This window comes from Lissotriton helveticus, chromosome 3_1 (genome assembly GCF_964261635.1).
Source record: "Lissotriton helveticus chromosome 3_1, aLisHel1.1, whole genome shotgun sequence".
Taxonomy (NCBI): Eukaryota; Metazoa; Chordata; class Amphibia; order Caudata; family Salamandridae; genus Lissotriton; species Lissotriton helveticus.
Window position 1 is genome coordinate 541,169,865 of NC_136061.1, and position 16,801 is coordinate 541,186,665.

The 16,801-nt window shown below is 47.9% G+C and overlaps 1 protein-coding gene across 1 annotated transcript in view; it reads right to left on the minus strand.

The window, feature by feature from the left end:
- GTF3C3 (general transcription factor IIIC subunit 3) overlaps positions 1-16,801 on the minus strand; it is a 348,121-nt gene that overhangs the window by 159,621 nt on the left and 171,699 nt on the right. Inside the window, exons 9-10 of the mRNA XM_078680426.1 lie at positions 14,972-15,075; positions 827-998 (exon numbers count right to left, since the gene is read on the minus strand). Of these exons, the coding sequence (XP_078536552.1) occupies positions 827-998; positions 14,972-15,075 (276 nt within the window). The remainder of the gene's footprint in view (positions 1-826; positions 999-14,971; positions 15,076-16,801) is intronic.

Consider the following 16,801-nt stretch of genomic DNA (forward strand, 5'->3'; position numbering starts at 1 on the left):
GAAACACACATTTCCTTTTAAATGAACATCGCCACCTTATTCGCTAATCGCCCTAGGGCTACAGCACAATGCATTTTTCCTTGGGGAAATAACAGGGATTCATCAATGGCACCAGCACTTTATCTCAGATCACCAAGCTAAACTTAAAAGCTCTCTTAAAGGAAATATACACACAAAGACATACCGTCTAAGAAACACACATTTCCTTTTAAATGAACATCGCCACCTTATTCGCTAATCGCCCTAGGGCTACAGCACAATGCATTTTTCCTTGGGGAAATAACAGGGATTCATCAATGGCACCAGCACTTTATCTCAGATCACCAAGCTAAACTTAAAAGCTCTCTTAAAGGAAATATACACACAAAGACATACCGTCTAAGAAACACACATTTCCTTTTAAATGAACATCGCCACCTTATTCGCTAATCGCCCTAGGGCTACTCAGAAAGATCACTTAACTAACCCTGCCGGACACAGCTCAAGTATAACCACCTAAGAACTATGTTTTTTATAGCATGACTCGCTATCACAAGGCTGAAGGAATCAATTGCACTCTGTTTTAAAATGTTTTTATTATACATTTTAATGAGAATTTATCAATTAATTTGTACCTTGCTCATGAATTTTACGTGTGCTAGCGGTCATGCCGCTCTTTTTATGATTTAAATTAAATCAAATAAAGTAATTTGTCTCTCCCACAGCAGCTGAATTAAAATGTGTAAATCATGAAACCTCCCTCCACACTCCACAGGAAGAAAACATGGTATATACTATGCAAGTAAGGGAATTACATGCCATGTCCCCATACTGAGGAGCGCCTTACCTGCGTGCCGGAGCCAGACCACTGCCAGATTGTATCTTTCGGAGCAGACGAGGGCACTCAGAAGAGGCAGGGCAGAGTTGTATTCTCCAACATCAAGAAAAGCCTCAGCAACATCCAGGTACAAATCTCCCACCTCCTCTGGGTTCTGCTCCATCAGAGTGGTCAAGAGAGGCTTCGCCACAAGAAAACAGAAAAAAAGCAATAAACAAGTGACAGTAATATGGTCAGATTTACACATAGGTAAATGTGTCCTACAGAAACCTACGAAACAGAACGCTGCATTAGAAGGTTTGTGTCTCGCGGTACAATACCACAACTAATCTCAATTTGCGTGCTCGGGGGGGGGGGAATATCTTGCAAACATGCATTTTGAGAACACGAACAAGCAAAAATTTTGCGGACGCGAACAAGCAAAAATTTGGCGGAACGCAGAATTTTGGGTAATTTTGCGTTCTCCGTGGAACGCGAACTTACCCAAATTCCACGAGCGGAATGGAAATTTACCACCCAGGCCTATTAGAAAGCCTGTGCTCCTGAAATGACCACCACAAGAGCACATTATTGGGGGTTTGCTTCTTTTGGGATCTCGGGTGTACTGAAGATGATAGCACAGAAAATATCTGACTGAAATGTTTGGCCACATCGGTAAACCAACCTAATGCAAGCGGCAAGCCCTCAGTGACAAGGCTACATCCTCTCCCACAGAGGTCAGACGGCTTCAGCCTCGCTGGACCTGCCCCTGAGTCGTATCTGGACTCTACTGGCACAGGAAGCACGGATGAAGATGCTACAGAGGAAATACATAAGATGGCACTGCTTGCACCAACATTTATTAATCACTGGACATTCCGTGGAGTAGCACTGACATTGCACTTTTTTTTTTAAAGACAAAAGTGACTTTCAAATAGGACAACAATATGTTCTTCTCTTTGTACCAGGGTAATGTGTGTAAAACACAGATATCTGATAATCATGCTATTATGTCATAGTCTCAGCCCTGAGAATTTCAAACATGCATGACTACTTTCTAAAGGACACATATATAGGATAGGATCTCCCACAAAGCACTTTCTCCATAGTCTACTTTGGCCCGGTTTCCTCTGACGGATAGATCTTGGGAGACCCATCTATACAGAGAATGTGTAAGATGAGTTATACATTCTCCAAAATAATATGCATGCATTCTTCTGGATGAAGAAAAGGAGGACGGCTGACGTCCTGCACATACATTATCACCAAACCTAATATTTAATGGATAATAGAGTGACTTTGGCATTGATTCTTGCAGACCCAATTAACAAACGTTTACACGAGAGCTTCTAAGAATGTCTAAAATGCGTGCATTTTGCAATAAATTAGTTGCACAAGATAATGCGGAACACAAAGTAGCACAGCTGGAAAATCCAGCACCGGCTCCAGCCAATAAGACCCCAACTACAGGCAACAAGGTAAAGAGAATGACTAGTGTCCCGAGAGGCGGCTTCCTGCACTCCTTTCTTTTTGACACGAGTAAATGGGAATGATTCTACTTCCGGTTGAGAGAGACTGAGTTAGAAAAGGTGAAATCTGATCTGTGAACATCGGCTGAATTCTTTGTCTTAAAAGCAAATGAGGAACTTCATTACATTGAGGTAAACACGGGTCTTCCAGTTCATTGTTTCAAGCGACACCAGAAAGTGGTAATGCAAGAGATGAAAAGGGCAGAGATTCACAAGTTTCTTCATTTAAGGAGTTATGGAATCAGGATCCGTGGTAACAACCAGTAGGTCAATGGAATATAAAGATAATGCCACCTGGAAAACATTTCTGCTAAGAATAATTATTTATAAAGTATTATTTAATGCACTAAGCAGCTTCGGACTTTCATTGCAGTTTTTTTGTATTTGTTGAAATGAAATACAATTTCTTGAACAAACAAAAAGTTTAAAAATAAAATAAAGATTTTTGCCTCAAATATTTTACTTGAAATTATCCCTGCTACCTTTTATTTATTTATTTATTTTATTTATTTTGCGATTTCTAAAGCGCCTGGTGACCCGTAGGCATCCCCGCGCTATTCAACCTGTGAGGATACAAAGGGGGGAGGGGGGGAGCTTTATTTAGGGAAAAGGAGGGTTTTAAGTTTCCTGCGGAACACCATGTGGGAGGGTTCCAGGCGAAGACTGAGAGGGAGTGAGTTCCACGCTGTGGAGGCTTTGACCGAGAAGCGGCGACCGCCGGTGCGGGCCTTCCTAAATTTAGGCACCGTAGCAAGGTGTTCGGCGTCGGAGCGAAGGGGTCTTGAGGCTTTGTAGGGGGTGACCATGTGTTTAAGCGCGGCAGGGCCAACTCCGTTGATGAGCTTGTGGGAGGTACATAGGGCCTTGAACTCTACTCTCTGGCGGACTGGAAGCCAGTGTAGGGCTTTGAGGGCAGACTTGGCCGACGCTCTGGGGGGAAGGTTCATAATGAGCCTGGCCGCCGCGTTCTGGGTACGTTGGAGTTTGGCCAAGGTGTATTCAGGGGCCCCCAGATATATGGCATTGCTGTAATCGAGCCGGGCCAAGACCAGACCCTGGACAAGTAATTTCCTGGATGGAATGGGAAGAAGGGGTAAGATCTTGCGTACGGACCGCAGGAGACCGAAGCAGGCACCTGCTGTCTTGGCTGCCTGCGTTTTCATGGTAAGGTCAGGTTCCAGCCAAACTCCTAGTGTCTTGATTTCCTTTCTAGGAGAGGGGATTTCGCCGAAGGTGTCGGGCCAAGATGTGGGTGGGAAGGTCGTCCATTTATTGCCCAGGAGCATGATCTCGGTCTTTGCGCCGTTCAGCTTCAAGGCCGAGTCACACATCCAGGTATGGATGTCCTGGAGACAGTGCAGCAGGCTGTCAGGATGGTTATCCAGGTGAGACAGGGATACAACAAGTTGGGTATCGTCAGCGTAATTAATTATTTTTATACCGTAGGGGGCCACTACGTCTTCCAGGGGAGCCATATAGACATTAAACAGGGTGGGGCTGAGCGACGACCCCTGGGGAACTCCATTCTTCAATGGAAGAGGTTCTGACCGGGAGTTGCCGTCCCACACCTGGAAGGATCGATGAGAAAGAAAGGATTCGATCCATGCTCGGGCCGTACCCACAATACCTGCCTTGGCCAGGCGGTGTAGAAGGACACGATGATCCACCGTATCAAAGGCGGCGCTAAGGTCCAGGAGGATCACTGCCACTGATCCCCCTGAGTCTAGGATACACCTTGCCTCCTCGATGACGGAGAGGAGTGCGGTGTCCGTGCCATGGCCAGGTCAAAACCCAGTTTGGGATTGGCGCAGGATATTGTTTGTCTCGAGAAATTGGGATAGTTGCGAGTTGACTAGTTTTTCAGCCATCTTACTGATACAGGGGAGCAGTGAGATCGGTCTGTAATTGGACATGTCGTCCGGGTTCAGTTGAGGCTTTTTCAGTAACGCCTTCACAACTGCGTTCTTCCAGTTGGAGGGTACCGTTCCACCAGCAAGGGAAGAGTTGATAAGGTCCTTGATGATTGGGGCTATGGTGGAGGACACCTTTTTTAAGAATCTAGCCGGGGCTGGGTCAAGGGGGGAACCGCTTTTCATATTCTCTAGCGTGGACGTCACCTCGGTGAGGGAAACTGCCCTGAAAGTCTCCAGCTGTGGGCTGTTGTTTTCGTCCGCCGTAGCCAGGATGAGAGGGGGGCTGACGGTGGGAAGGGAGTCCAGTATCCGCAGAATTTTAGACTCGAAGTAATTGGCCAGATCCTTGCTTCTGTCTGGGGGGGGGGGACTGAGGGGGGGTGCTGTTGGGATATTTAGTAGTTCTTTAACTATCTGATAGGATTCTTTGGCTGAGTTGGTCGCGGTTTTTATTCTGTTATCGTAAAACGTTGATTTAGCTAATTTCAAAGCTATTTTGTATTGTCTTACCGCGTTGTAATAGATGTCCTTGTTACTATGGAGCCAATCTTTCCTCCATGCTCTCTCCGCCTTCTTGCACACTTTGCGGAGCGCTCTAAGGTCAGAGTTATACCAGGGGGCATGGCCCTTGGTTCTTGTTTTCACCTCCCGATTTTTGATGGGGATGAGGCTGTCGAGGGAGGAGGAAATCCAGTCTCTAAACTGGATGTCTCCAGTAGTGGGGTCGGCTGCAAGACTGGGGGTAGTAGCGCCAAGCGCCAATGCCCAGTTGTCCGTCGAAAGTCTGGCCCAGGATCTGTCCTTGGTGAAGGTAGGGGGGTTGTGGGGTTTTTTAGAGGCTCCTGGGAGATGGGTCGAGACCAAGAAATGGTCCGTCCACGGGAGGGGGAGGGAGTTGGTGAACTGGAGGGAGGGGATATTCGAGAATACCGGGTCGAGTAGATGACCTTTCACATGCGTGGCTCCTGAGTTAATCAGGGTGAGGCCGAGGGCGCCGAGTTCACTGATTAAGTCAGACGACCCCGTGTCTGTAGGATCGTTGAAATGGATGTTGAGGTCGCCTGTAATCAGGAAATTGGATGTTAGGTGGGCCAGGGAAGAAACGGATTCTAATAAGGCGGCAGAGAAGAGGCCGAAATGTCCAGGAGGTCTGTAGACCAGGAGGCCTGACAGGGAGTAGGATGGCGAGAGCGTCAGAGTGAACAAGCAGCTCTCCGACTCCTTGCTCTGGATCTCAGTAGATCGGCAGGTGAAGTGGTCTCGGTGGATGATGGCTATACCACCACCTCGACCTAAAGGGCGAGGTTGGGACATGATGAGATATCCCGGGGGAAGGGCTGAGACAATGTCGGAGTTAGAGTGACCGGTGATCCAGGTTTCGGTTAAGAAGAGAATATCCAACTCGTGTTCATCAATTAGGTGGTTTATGAGGAGGGCGTGCTTGGGGAGCGATCTACAGTTAAGTGTCGCTAGTTTGAGTCCAGGGAGTGGAGCGGCCGTCCTGGGAAGGTGAAGGTTTCCAGGTTTGCAGATGTTACAGCTAGTGAAGGGGACGTTTAGGTCATATATGGCATGACAGATGTTATTTTTCGAAGGTCTGAGGCTAAGGAGGTCTCGCCGGGTGTAAAGTCTCCTAGTGGTGGCAGGTTCCGGCATAGCGTCTGGCCCTGTGCCCGGTCGTGCGCGGACGGGCGCAGACGGGCTTGCCTTAGGCGCGCCTTCGGCGCACAAACGGCGCGCAAACGGCGCTCCCGCTGCGCGTCCTGTACAGGCACATTTATGGGAGACAGAGGGGGGTGTGGCCTAAGAAGGGGGCGGAGTCAGCGTGCACGCCGGTGGTGATGGCGGCGGCAGGCTGATAGAGCAAAGAATGGCGCCAACAGCTATTGTCATCAGCTGTGCGCGAAGAGGGAGAGCGAGCGCTACGAGGTACAAAGTATTTGTTTTAAAAACACAAGAGCAATATTGTGACACCACACACAAAAGGAAATGTTAAAATTTGCAAAGTACCTCCAGTTCCCGGCTTCCGCCTCAGGAACTGGGTCACAGGTTTCTGAACGCCGCAATTAGATCTGCGGTATATATAGCAGGGTCGGGGGGCGTGGCCTAAGAAGGGGGCGGAGTCAGCGTGCACGCCGGTGGTGATGGCGGCGGCAGGCTGATAGAGCAAAGAATGGCGCCAACAGCTATTGTCATCAGCTGTGCGCGAAGAGGGAGAGCGAGCGCTACGAGGTACAAAGTATTTGTTTTAAAAACACAAGAGCAATATTGTGACACCACACACAAAAGGAAATGTTAAATTCATAAATTTTAGAATATGAAGCATCTGGCTTACACTGGGTCACAGGAAAAAAAATACAACTGTCATCAAATACTAGCAAAGTTAGAAACCTGAAAAGTCAGGTGAAATTCAGATAAAATGAGTCCATGGATCTGGATGAAAGGAAGGACTACTGATGATTAATATATATGTTTAAGGGCCTCTTGATTTAACAGTAGATCAAACAAAGTGGTATAGACTCCTTGTATGCACTCATTATGCAATAGCACTGCACCAACAATTGTAGCACCTATTCACTTTTTGGAATTGTCTCAATATCATATATTCACACACATATACATTATATATATATATATATATAATCTAAATTAATTAAATAATTACCTTTTTTGGTCTTGTAGTTCATTCATTGTGACAGCAGGGCATTAAGAACGTTTTAATCCTTGCCCAAAGAATTGTTTAGTACATCAAAGTGATGCCTACTGGGACTTTGTTTTCTATATATGGCCTTAATTACCCTAGTTCCAATGGAATACAGGGTGCTCCGTATATGTTTTTGATATACAACTCTTCAGCACAAAAAAAAAATCAGAATCGGTGTTAACAGCCAGTAGGTCATTGGAATATTACATTCTTTTGACAACTTATTATGCAACTGAAAAGTTAAAGAACGTGTGCATTTTTTACCATGGGTTTTGCAAATAAGGCAAGCAAATTAATAAAAGGGGACACTGAAGGCACGTTTGCCCAGATTTCTAAAGATATACGTCTATGAACTACAGAAGAAGCCTGGAATACATCTCAGAAGCTGTCTAAGAAAGCAAATTGGCTGACTCTGCTCCTAAAGTCTCAGCTGACACGAAATGCATTCCTAGCATCAATTTCAAATGCCTATACAGATCTTCACTGGGAGCAAAATCGATCACAAAAAGCATATTTCTGCATTTATTTAAGCAGAGATAAAGTATATTTACACAACATGAATTAAGAGGTCCTTTGGAGCAGCTGGTCTTGTGTTCCAAAACATTAGGAAATATTTTCAATGTCTTACAACTAAATGGCAATGTAAAATAAGACAAGTGTCAAATTCTACTTAAGAAAGTTAAGACTTTTTTCTCGCCATGATGGGAAGTATAATTATATGGACCGAGAGCAAAAGTAGTTGCTGAGGGCACAGGTGAGGGGCTCAGGCTTGGACAGGATTATCAGTTTTCCAGAGGACAGGCAGGAGAGATGTATTCAATTGGCTGAAAGCACTGGGCCCTCATTTGCTAAAACCAGTGACATACCCAAGCAGCAGGTCAAATGTAGCTTAGCACCTTTCTGATACAATCACAGATAAGAAGTCAGTGCCTCCTCAAGAAAAAGCTGCACACAGACTAGCTTCTATTGCATTAATGCCTTCACCAGATGCAAAGGAACAAGGAAAGTGGAGACCAAAGTCTCTCCATACACCTTCTCAGGCTACCACAGTATTGTTGCCAATGTGCTCTTAGCAAGGACCTATAAACCGATATATCATACAGTTCCTAGCCATGCTCAGTTACAAAAGCCCTCGCGTACTAAGCAACAAAGAGGATTCGGCCAATGGTCATATTTCCAGTAGATTGCATTGTCAGCAGAGTCTTTAGCACCAAAGCATGCTTTCTGGGACTAGCGTGGAAAACTCGGGGCTTAACTGGAACCTGGGCGGCATTTCCAGGAGCTCTTCGCATAAAGGAAAGGAGGGCTGTGATTCGAGTAAGGTAATTACTCTCCCTCTAATCCCATTTGTCAGCTATTTGAAGAGTCTGAAATGTTTCTTTTTTGCAAGACAGTCACTGTCCAGGCAAGGACGAGAAATGTTTCTCTCAATGGTGGTTGTTTACACAGTAATTCAACAAGCAATACTAGTTCTTGCAAAATAAAATGAGGAAACTGTTTTAAAAACAAGGGCAGACCACAAGAGTAGGCGGTTTGTAGTGAAATTGTTTCTTTTAAGCGAGTGTTCACTGGTGCGTCGAAATGTGTCGAGTTGTGATGACCCTCTTATTTAAAGTAATAACGTTTTTGGATTGAATTTGGTATATGGGGCCAATACATTTCCTAAGGTAAGCAGGACTACGCACAATATTATTGGGAAAATGTTTAGTGATGGTGGTTAACTCTGCCAGATCATGATTCTTGTTTTACCCCCAAAAAGTCTACTTGTTAAGAAATGCCACATCCTCATCTCATTTCTGAATTATTTGTGAATTCAGTTGACAGTCTTTGTTTTTAGGTCTCGCCTGTCGATGCGCATGCGCATCGAGCTTGCGAGACTATTGGGGCTTAAACAGTCTTTAACCAACTTGCAAGGAATCGTGGCGATTCCTTGCAGTGCCCGTGAAATTCAAGCTCAATGCGCATGCGCATTGACATTAAAAGCGCGTGCACATGCCCCCAGCCGCCTGCCTTGCATGTCTTTTCCCTCAGCCGCACTCCTCCCACACCCCCGCTCCGCCCCCTCCCCTGTCTGCCGTGTCGCATTTCTTCAGGGCACTTTCTCCACGGCCGCCAGGCCACATCAAAGGCTTCCCCAGCACTGCCCCACCCATCAATCACCATCCCACTGCCACCCCCCTCCCTCTCCATATGGTGCGCTCTGCCTCAGGCCTCTGAGCCGTCCCTACGCTCCCCACCCACCCCCATCCTTCACACCCTTTGTCATTACTTCGGCCCAAGCCTGAGCCATCCCTACGCTCCCCGCCCACCCCCCTCCTTCACACCCTTCGGCACCACTCCGGCCCCGATCCTGAGCCGTCACTTATTCACGGCCGCAGGCCATGACTCGCATGTACTTCCCCGGCTCTGCTCCCCGCCCCGCCCCCTCTCTATCCCTCGCTCTCCTTGTTTTGTTCTCATTCTCGCAAGCTTTTACCAAGTCTCAAGGCCGCACTTTCAAGGCCTGTCTCTTTCACGGCCAATGCTTGTTTACTTTGTCTCCCCCTAACCCCAACACTTCGAGATCGCTGTTATTTTTTATTTTTTATTTAATTAGTCGATTCCCGTGATTTGTGTATTTAAATTAGTAGTTTAGGAGATTAACGTTGAGCCAACGCCTAGGCTCGAACTCTGGTCTCCAAGTCTCTGGTCGGTGAAACTGTTTCAGCACAACAACAGCCACGTCACAACCCACCATTTGGAGCAATGCGCTCCCGCCATGCCCCCCACAGCAGTGCTAAGAGCTTGTTAATTCTTAACTAACTGCGCAAATTGCTCTGTACCACAAACTGCTACCCCCCACGCCTCAACTCTCCACGTCTGCACTTCTACTCTTCCCTACTCTCTAACACTACACCCTCTCACGCAGGCTCTCCACACTTTCACTCGCTTTCCCTGCTCCTTCACCTGTCGGACTCCTCTTCGTCCTCTCACATTTATACCTGTTTAGTCCCATCTTTCCGGCTTTCCCTTCCCATCTCCTCCCTCTGCCTCATCTCCCTGACTTGTCATTCGACGACCCCCTCACACACAGCCCAAGCCTTCCATCCATCGTACTCGCTTGCTTCCTCCACCTTCCACACCCTTTAACAATGTCCTACCCTCCAAGGTATCTCCAACATGCTTTACCTCTTACACTCCCCCTAACACACATGCTCTCCCCTCTTCATCGGCTCTTCTCTCCCTGTTACTTCTTCCCTTCCAACACCTTCTCCTCCCTTACCGACTCCTTCTCTCGGCCCCATGCTCCCTTCACACTCTGCCCCCCCCCCCCCCCCCCCCCCATCTCTCTCTTTTTTTCTGCCTACGCTGCCTTTACTGCCCCGTCCTCGCCTTTACGAATTTACGCTGTTTACCGTGTGTCTCTTCTTTTACAACTTATTTGAGTGTTTTTTGTGTCTACACTCCAGGCTTTTGGGGTTCTGTTAACCCAGGGGCGTTATGCAGGCACCTGGAGAGGGGCATAATTTGAGCCGGTGGTTACCGGTACGCACATGGGGAAATGCCATTAAAATATAACAGTTACTCCACTGTATGGTCTTAAATGTAAGGTTAGGTGGCTATGGGGGAGAGGAGTCACAAGTGCAGTGAAATAAACTTTCACTTTTAGCTTTCGTGTGGCCGTGCTTGCTAAAGCCTCCTGCCCTACCCCTTCCTTATCCCCTCTCCTTTGTGCCTCTTCCAAGAGCCAGCTGAAACGGGAGGAGATGGACTTGTTTTCGAGGTGCAAATGGGTTTTATTTAAAGGCGGTTCTGTACACTGACTGTCCAGTTGTGCAGTGGGAGAGGTGACATTGTGTACACCGTTGCATCAGCCTTGAAAGTGTGCAGTGTTGAGTGTGCATGTGTTTGTTGCATCCACCACCACCACATCCACCACCACCACATCCACCATCACCACCACATCCACCATCACCACCACATCCACCATCACCACCACATCCACCATCACCACCACATCCACCATCACCACCACATCCACCACCGCATCCACCACATCCACCATCACCACATCCACCGCATCCACCACCACCACATCCACCGCATCCACCACCACCACATCCACCACCACATCCTTCATCACCTCCACCACCACATCCACCATCACCTCCACCACCACATCCACCATCACCTCCACCACCACATCCACCATCACCTCCACCACCACCTCCACCATCACCTCCACCACCACATCCACCATCACCTCCACCACCACCTCCACCATCACCTCCACCGCCACATCCACCATCACCTCCACTGCCACATCCACCGCCACATCCACCACCACATCCACCACACCCACCACCACTACATCCACCACCACCACCACCACCACCCCATCCACCACCGCCACCACCGCATCCACCGCATCCACCATCACCACATCCACCACCACCGCATCCACCACCACATCCACCTCCACATCCACCATCACCTCCACATCCACCATGACATCCACCGCCACATCCACCACCGCCACATCCACCACCACCGCATCCACCACCACCGCATCCACCACCACCGCATCCACCACCACCGCATCCACCACCACCGCATCCACCACCACCGCATCCACCACCGCATCCACCACCACATCCACCACCACCGCATCCACCACCACCTCCACCGCCACATCCACCATCGCATCCACCACCACATCCACCGCCACATCCACCAGACCCACCACCACATCCACCACCACATCCACCACCACCACATCCACCGCATCCACCACCACCGCATCCACCACCGCATCCACCACCGCATCCACCACCACATCCACCACCACATCCACCACCACATCCACCACTACATCCACCACACCCACCACCACTACATCCACCACACCCACCACCACACCCACCACCACTACATCCACCACCACCACCACCCCATCCACCACCACCACCGCATCCACCACCACCACCGCATCCACCACCACCGCATCCACCACCACATCCACCACCACATCCACCATCACCACCACATCCACCACCACATCCACCACCACCACATCCACCACCGCCACATCCACCACCGCCACATCCACCACCACCACATCCACCACCACCACATCCACCACCACCACATCCACCGCCACATCCACCACCACATCCACCACACCCACCACCACCACATCCACTACACCCACCACCACTACATCCACCACCACCACCCCATCCACCACCACCACCCCATCCACCACCACCACCGCATCCACCACCACCACCGCATCCACCACACCACATCCACCACATCCACCGCATCCACCACCACCACATCCACCGCATCCACCACCACCACATCCACCATCACCACCACATCCACCTCCACATCCACCTCCACATCCACCATCACCTCCACATCCACCATGACATCCAACGCCACATCCACCACCACATCCACCACCACCACATCCACCACATGCACCACCGCCACATCCACCACCACCACATCCACCACATGCACCACCGCATCCACCACCACCACATCCACCACCGCATCCACCACCGCATCCACCACCGCATCCACCACCGCATCCACCACCACCGCATCCACCACCACCGCATCCACCACCACCACATCCACCACCACCACATCCACCACCACATCCACTATCACCTCGACATCCACCATGACATCCACCGCCACATCCACCACATGCACCACCACCGCATCCACCACATGCACCACCACTGCATCCACCACCACATCCACCACACCTACCACATCCACCACCACACCCACCACCACGTCCACCACCACATCCACCGCATCCACCACCACATCCACCACCACCGCATCCACCACCGCATCCACCACCACATCCACCACCACATCCACCACCACATCCACCACCACATCCACCACCACATCCCCATCCACCACCACCACCACATCCACCACCACATCCCCATCCACCACCACCACCACATCCACCACCACATCCACCACCACCCCATCCACCACCACCACCCCATCCACCACCACCACCGCATCCACCACCACCACCGCATCCACCAACACCGCATCCACCATCACCACCACATCCACCTCCACATCCACCTCCACCATCACCTCCACATCCACCATGACATCCACCGCCACATCCACCACCACATCCACCACCACCACATCCACCACATGCACCACCGCATCCACCACCACCACATCCACCACATGCACCACCGCATCCACCACCACATCCACCACCACCACATCCACCACCACCACATGCACCACCACCACATGCACCACCACATGCACCACCACCACATGCACCACCACCACATGCACCACCACCACATGCACCACCACATGTACCACCGCATCTACCACCGCATCCACCACCACCACCACATCCACCACCACCACATCCACCACCACCACATCCACCACCACCACATCCACCACCACCACATCCACCACCACCACATCCACCACCACCACATCCACCACCACCACATCCACCACCACCACATCCACCACCACCACATCATCCACCACATCATCCACCACATCATCCACCACATCCTCCACCACATCCTCCAACACATCCACCACCACTTTCACCACCACCGCATCCACCACCACCACCGCATCCACCACATCCACCACATCCACCACCACATCCACCACCACATCCACTATCACCTCGACATCCACCATGACATCCACCGCCACATCCACCACATGCACCACCACCGCATCCACCACATGCACCACCACTGCATCCACCACCACATCCACCACACCTACCACATCCACCACCACACCCACCACCACACCCACCACCACGTCCACCACCACATCCACCGCATCCACCACCACATCCACCACCGCATCCACCACCACCTCAACCACCACATCCACCACCACCACATCCACCACCACCGCATCCACCACCACCCCATCCACCACATCCACCACCTCATCCACCACCGCATCCACCACCACCACATCCACCACACCCACCACACCCACCATCATTTCCACCACCACATCCACCATCACCACATCCACCATCACCAAATCCACCACATCCACCACCACCACATCCACCACCACCACATCCACCACCACCACATCCACCACCACCACATCCACCCCCACATCCACCACCAACACCACCGCATCCACCCCCATCACCACCACATCCACCATCATCACCACCACCACATCCACCACCACCATATCCCCCAGATCCACCACCACCACATCTATATGTGTGTGTGTGTGTGTGTGTGTGTGTGTGTGTGTGTGTGTGTGTGTGTGTGTGTGTGTGTGTGTGTGTGTATGTCGCTCTGTGTGTGTGGAGGTGCAAATGCAAGGTTCTTGGATTTTCGTCACAATAAAATACACTGAACATAATCTTCACAAAAGATATTTACAAACGTTTAAGCTATTGCCATTATAAATTACAATACATTTTATTTAAGTAATAATTATTCACAAAATTAAAAGCCATTGTTATTTGTAATATCAATACATCTAAGTCACGTAAATCCAACACACATTGCATTACAAATGCTATAGGTGTCACATTTGCGAAAGTTAAAACTATTGACATTGTAACTGACAAAGCTATTAATTTTGCTATTTTCAAAACCAACACATAAATAAAAAAAGTCAAACTTTCCTAATGCGAGACCTATTGCATTTCCAATGCTTGTTTGAATTAAGATCCTTCTAAGCATGCAACGTTTAAACACATCCATGGATGACTGCTAAGCTGATAATATTTTGTTAGAAGATTTGTTAACCCAGCCAATTACTTGATTAGCCAATAGCAATGTTCATCTGAGCAACAATATAGTGTAACTAATACTAAAAAAATAGAAAAACGGATTAAACGTTCAATAAATAGTTATGCTTCACTTATTATTTGTTCAGGTGCAATCTGGGATTCAAAAGAAATATAGAAGTACAAAACAGATTGTACTGTTATCTGCTTCATGTAGCATATGTTAGGTGCTCAAATCATACTTACATTCAGTGGTTCAAGTATATTCAGGTGAATCAAGCAAACCATCAACTTGACTGTGATGTCTATAGGAACTCCTTCCGGTACAAAACAGTGAACCACTTCTACAGCTGAAAACACAGCAGCAATAAAAGTAGAAACAAAGCATTATTTTGTAACAAAGAGTACACTTTGTGTACCAATATAATAGTTGCATTTTATTTTAAGTCTTTATCTCCTCTCTATGATACTTGTTCATTTTCAAAAAACATTTTTCTGATTCCACAAGTGATCTAACATGTTATATTCAATGCAAACTACCACAAACACAAGTATATTGTTGCCCATAGTCCTCTTGAAGCTATAGCATTCTGCATAAGACTTAAGTTTTATATGTATATCAGGTGAACAAAATGCAAGTAAAACCATTAAAAGTATTTACACACTTAACAACAAATAAAGTACATGTAATTCATTCTCCGACATTGGTATTTTTCCACTGCTGATGGGTACTCTGGAACACTGATGCAAATAAAATTTGCTGCTGGAGATTTTAGTATCCTACAGAATAGCTATCTTAATGATCTCACACATGTTAAGACTGCCCACGCCCCAAAGATTTTTGAATTTCCTTTTTTTTTACAAGGCTTAACACAGATGGGCTGTAACTCATATGTAACATGCGATGTAAGGTTGCATATCAGCCCAGGGGAATACAAAATACTATAAAGGCAAATTCAATTTACTACTCATCAGTGACTGCCTAAGAATGTTCATGCTGTTGTGAATAGATTACCAATGACTAATTGGTTAGTAAGAAAGGCAATATGAATCCCTGCCAGTAATCAACTTAAACCCTTCTAGAGGTTTCGGAGTCCTTTAAAAGCCTCAGAAATTGATAAACATTAGCCAGGAAACCAAAGACTACAATATACTGAAATGTTTTCAAACTAGGATTTCTGGCTTCAGAGATTATTTAAATTGAGTGATAGTCAGCTTCCCCCTTCAATGTTTTCTTTCCGCCAATACATATGATTTCAGTTTTTAAATTTCATCCGCTGCTTGGCAATCTGTTTTGATCTCACAAGTCTGGGACATTCCACCAGGTATCTCACCTACTTCAATTGTGGTCACAGACAACATTCACACACAAAGTTTAAAGCATTGAAGTATTTCGCCATCCAAAAATATGCAATTGCATCCAGAATTCTACGTGTGGTATTGTAACATTTTGACAGTCAAAAAGGAAACTGGAGCATGCACCTATGAATAGCATTTTAAGATTTGCATGGCGTTTGTCAACCGTAACATTTTTTAGGGCAGTAGTGCTTAAGAAATGTATCGATTAATCAGTCCCCAAATAGCAGCTTTACCAATCTCTTATAATGACACATTACTATGACAGCCTCCCCACTTTAGATACCATCTATAGAAAGTTCACAGGTACAAAAATGTTTTTCATCTTGCCAATGTAAATACATGAGAGCCCTTTTGACGTGAAAAGATTGGTGTCTTTGCTGAGCTGTAACAGGAGGAAGGGGAAATAAAACAGATGACTTTGATGGATTCTCAAAAACATAAAAAAGGAAAACAGGGCTACAAAAATGACTACCTTAATGAAAAGTCCAAACACTCATCGAGGTGGATGGAGTGCATTTCTCATGCTTTTGCAGGTGGGTAGAGGAAGAGTGTATGTGGGCAGTTGTAATTGTTGTATTTTAAACCTAGACACCCTCTACAAGATCTTAGCATTACACCGCTCACCCTGCACAATATCTACTGATCCTATACACAAAACATACACTCATAACACATGTAATACACTGTACAGCGTCATTTACAAATTAGGGTCCACAG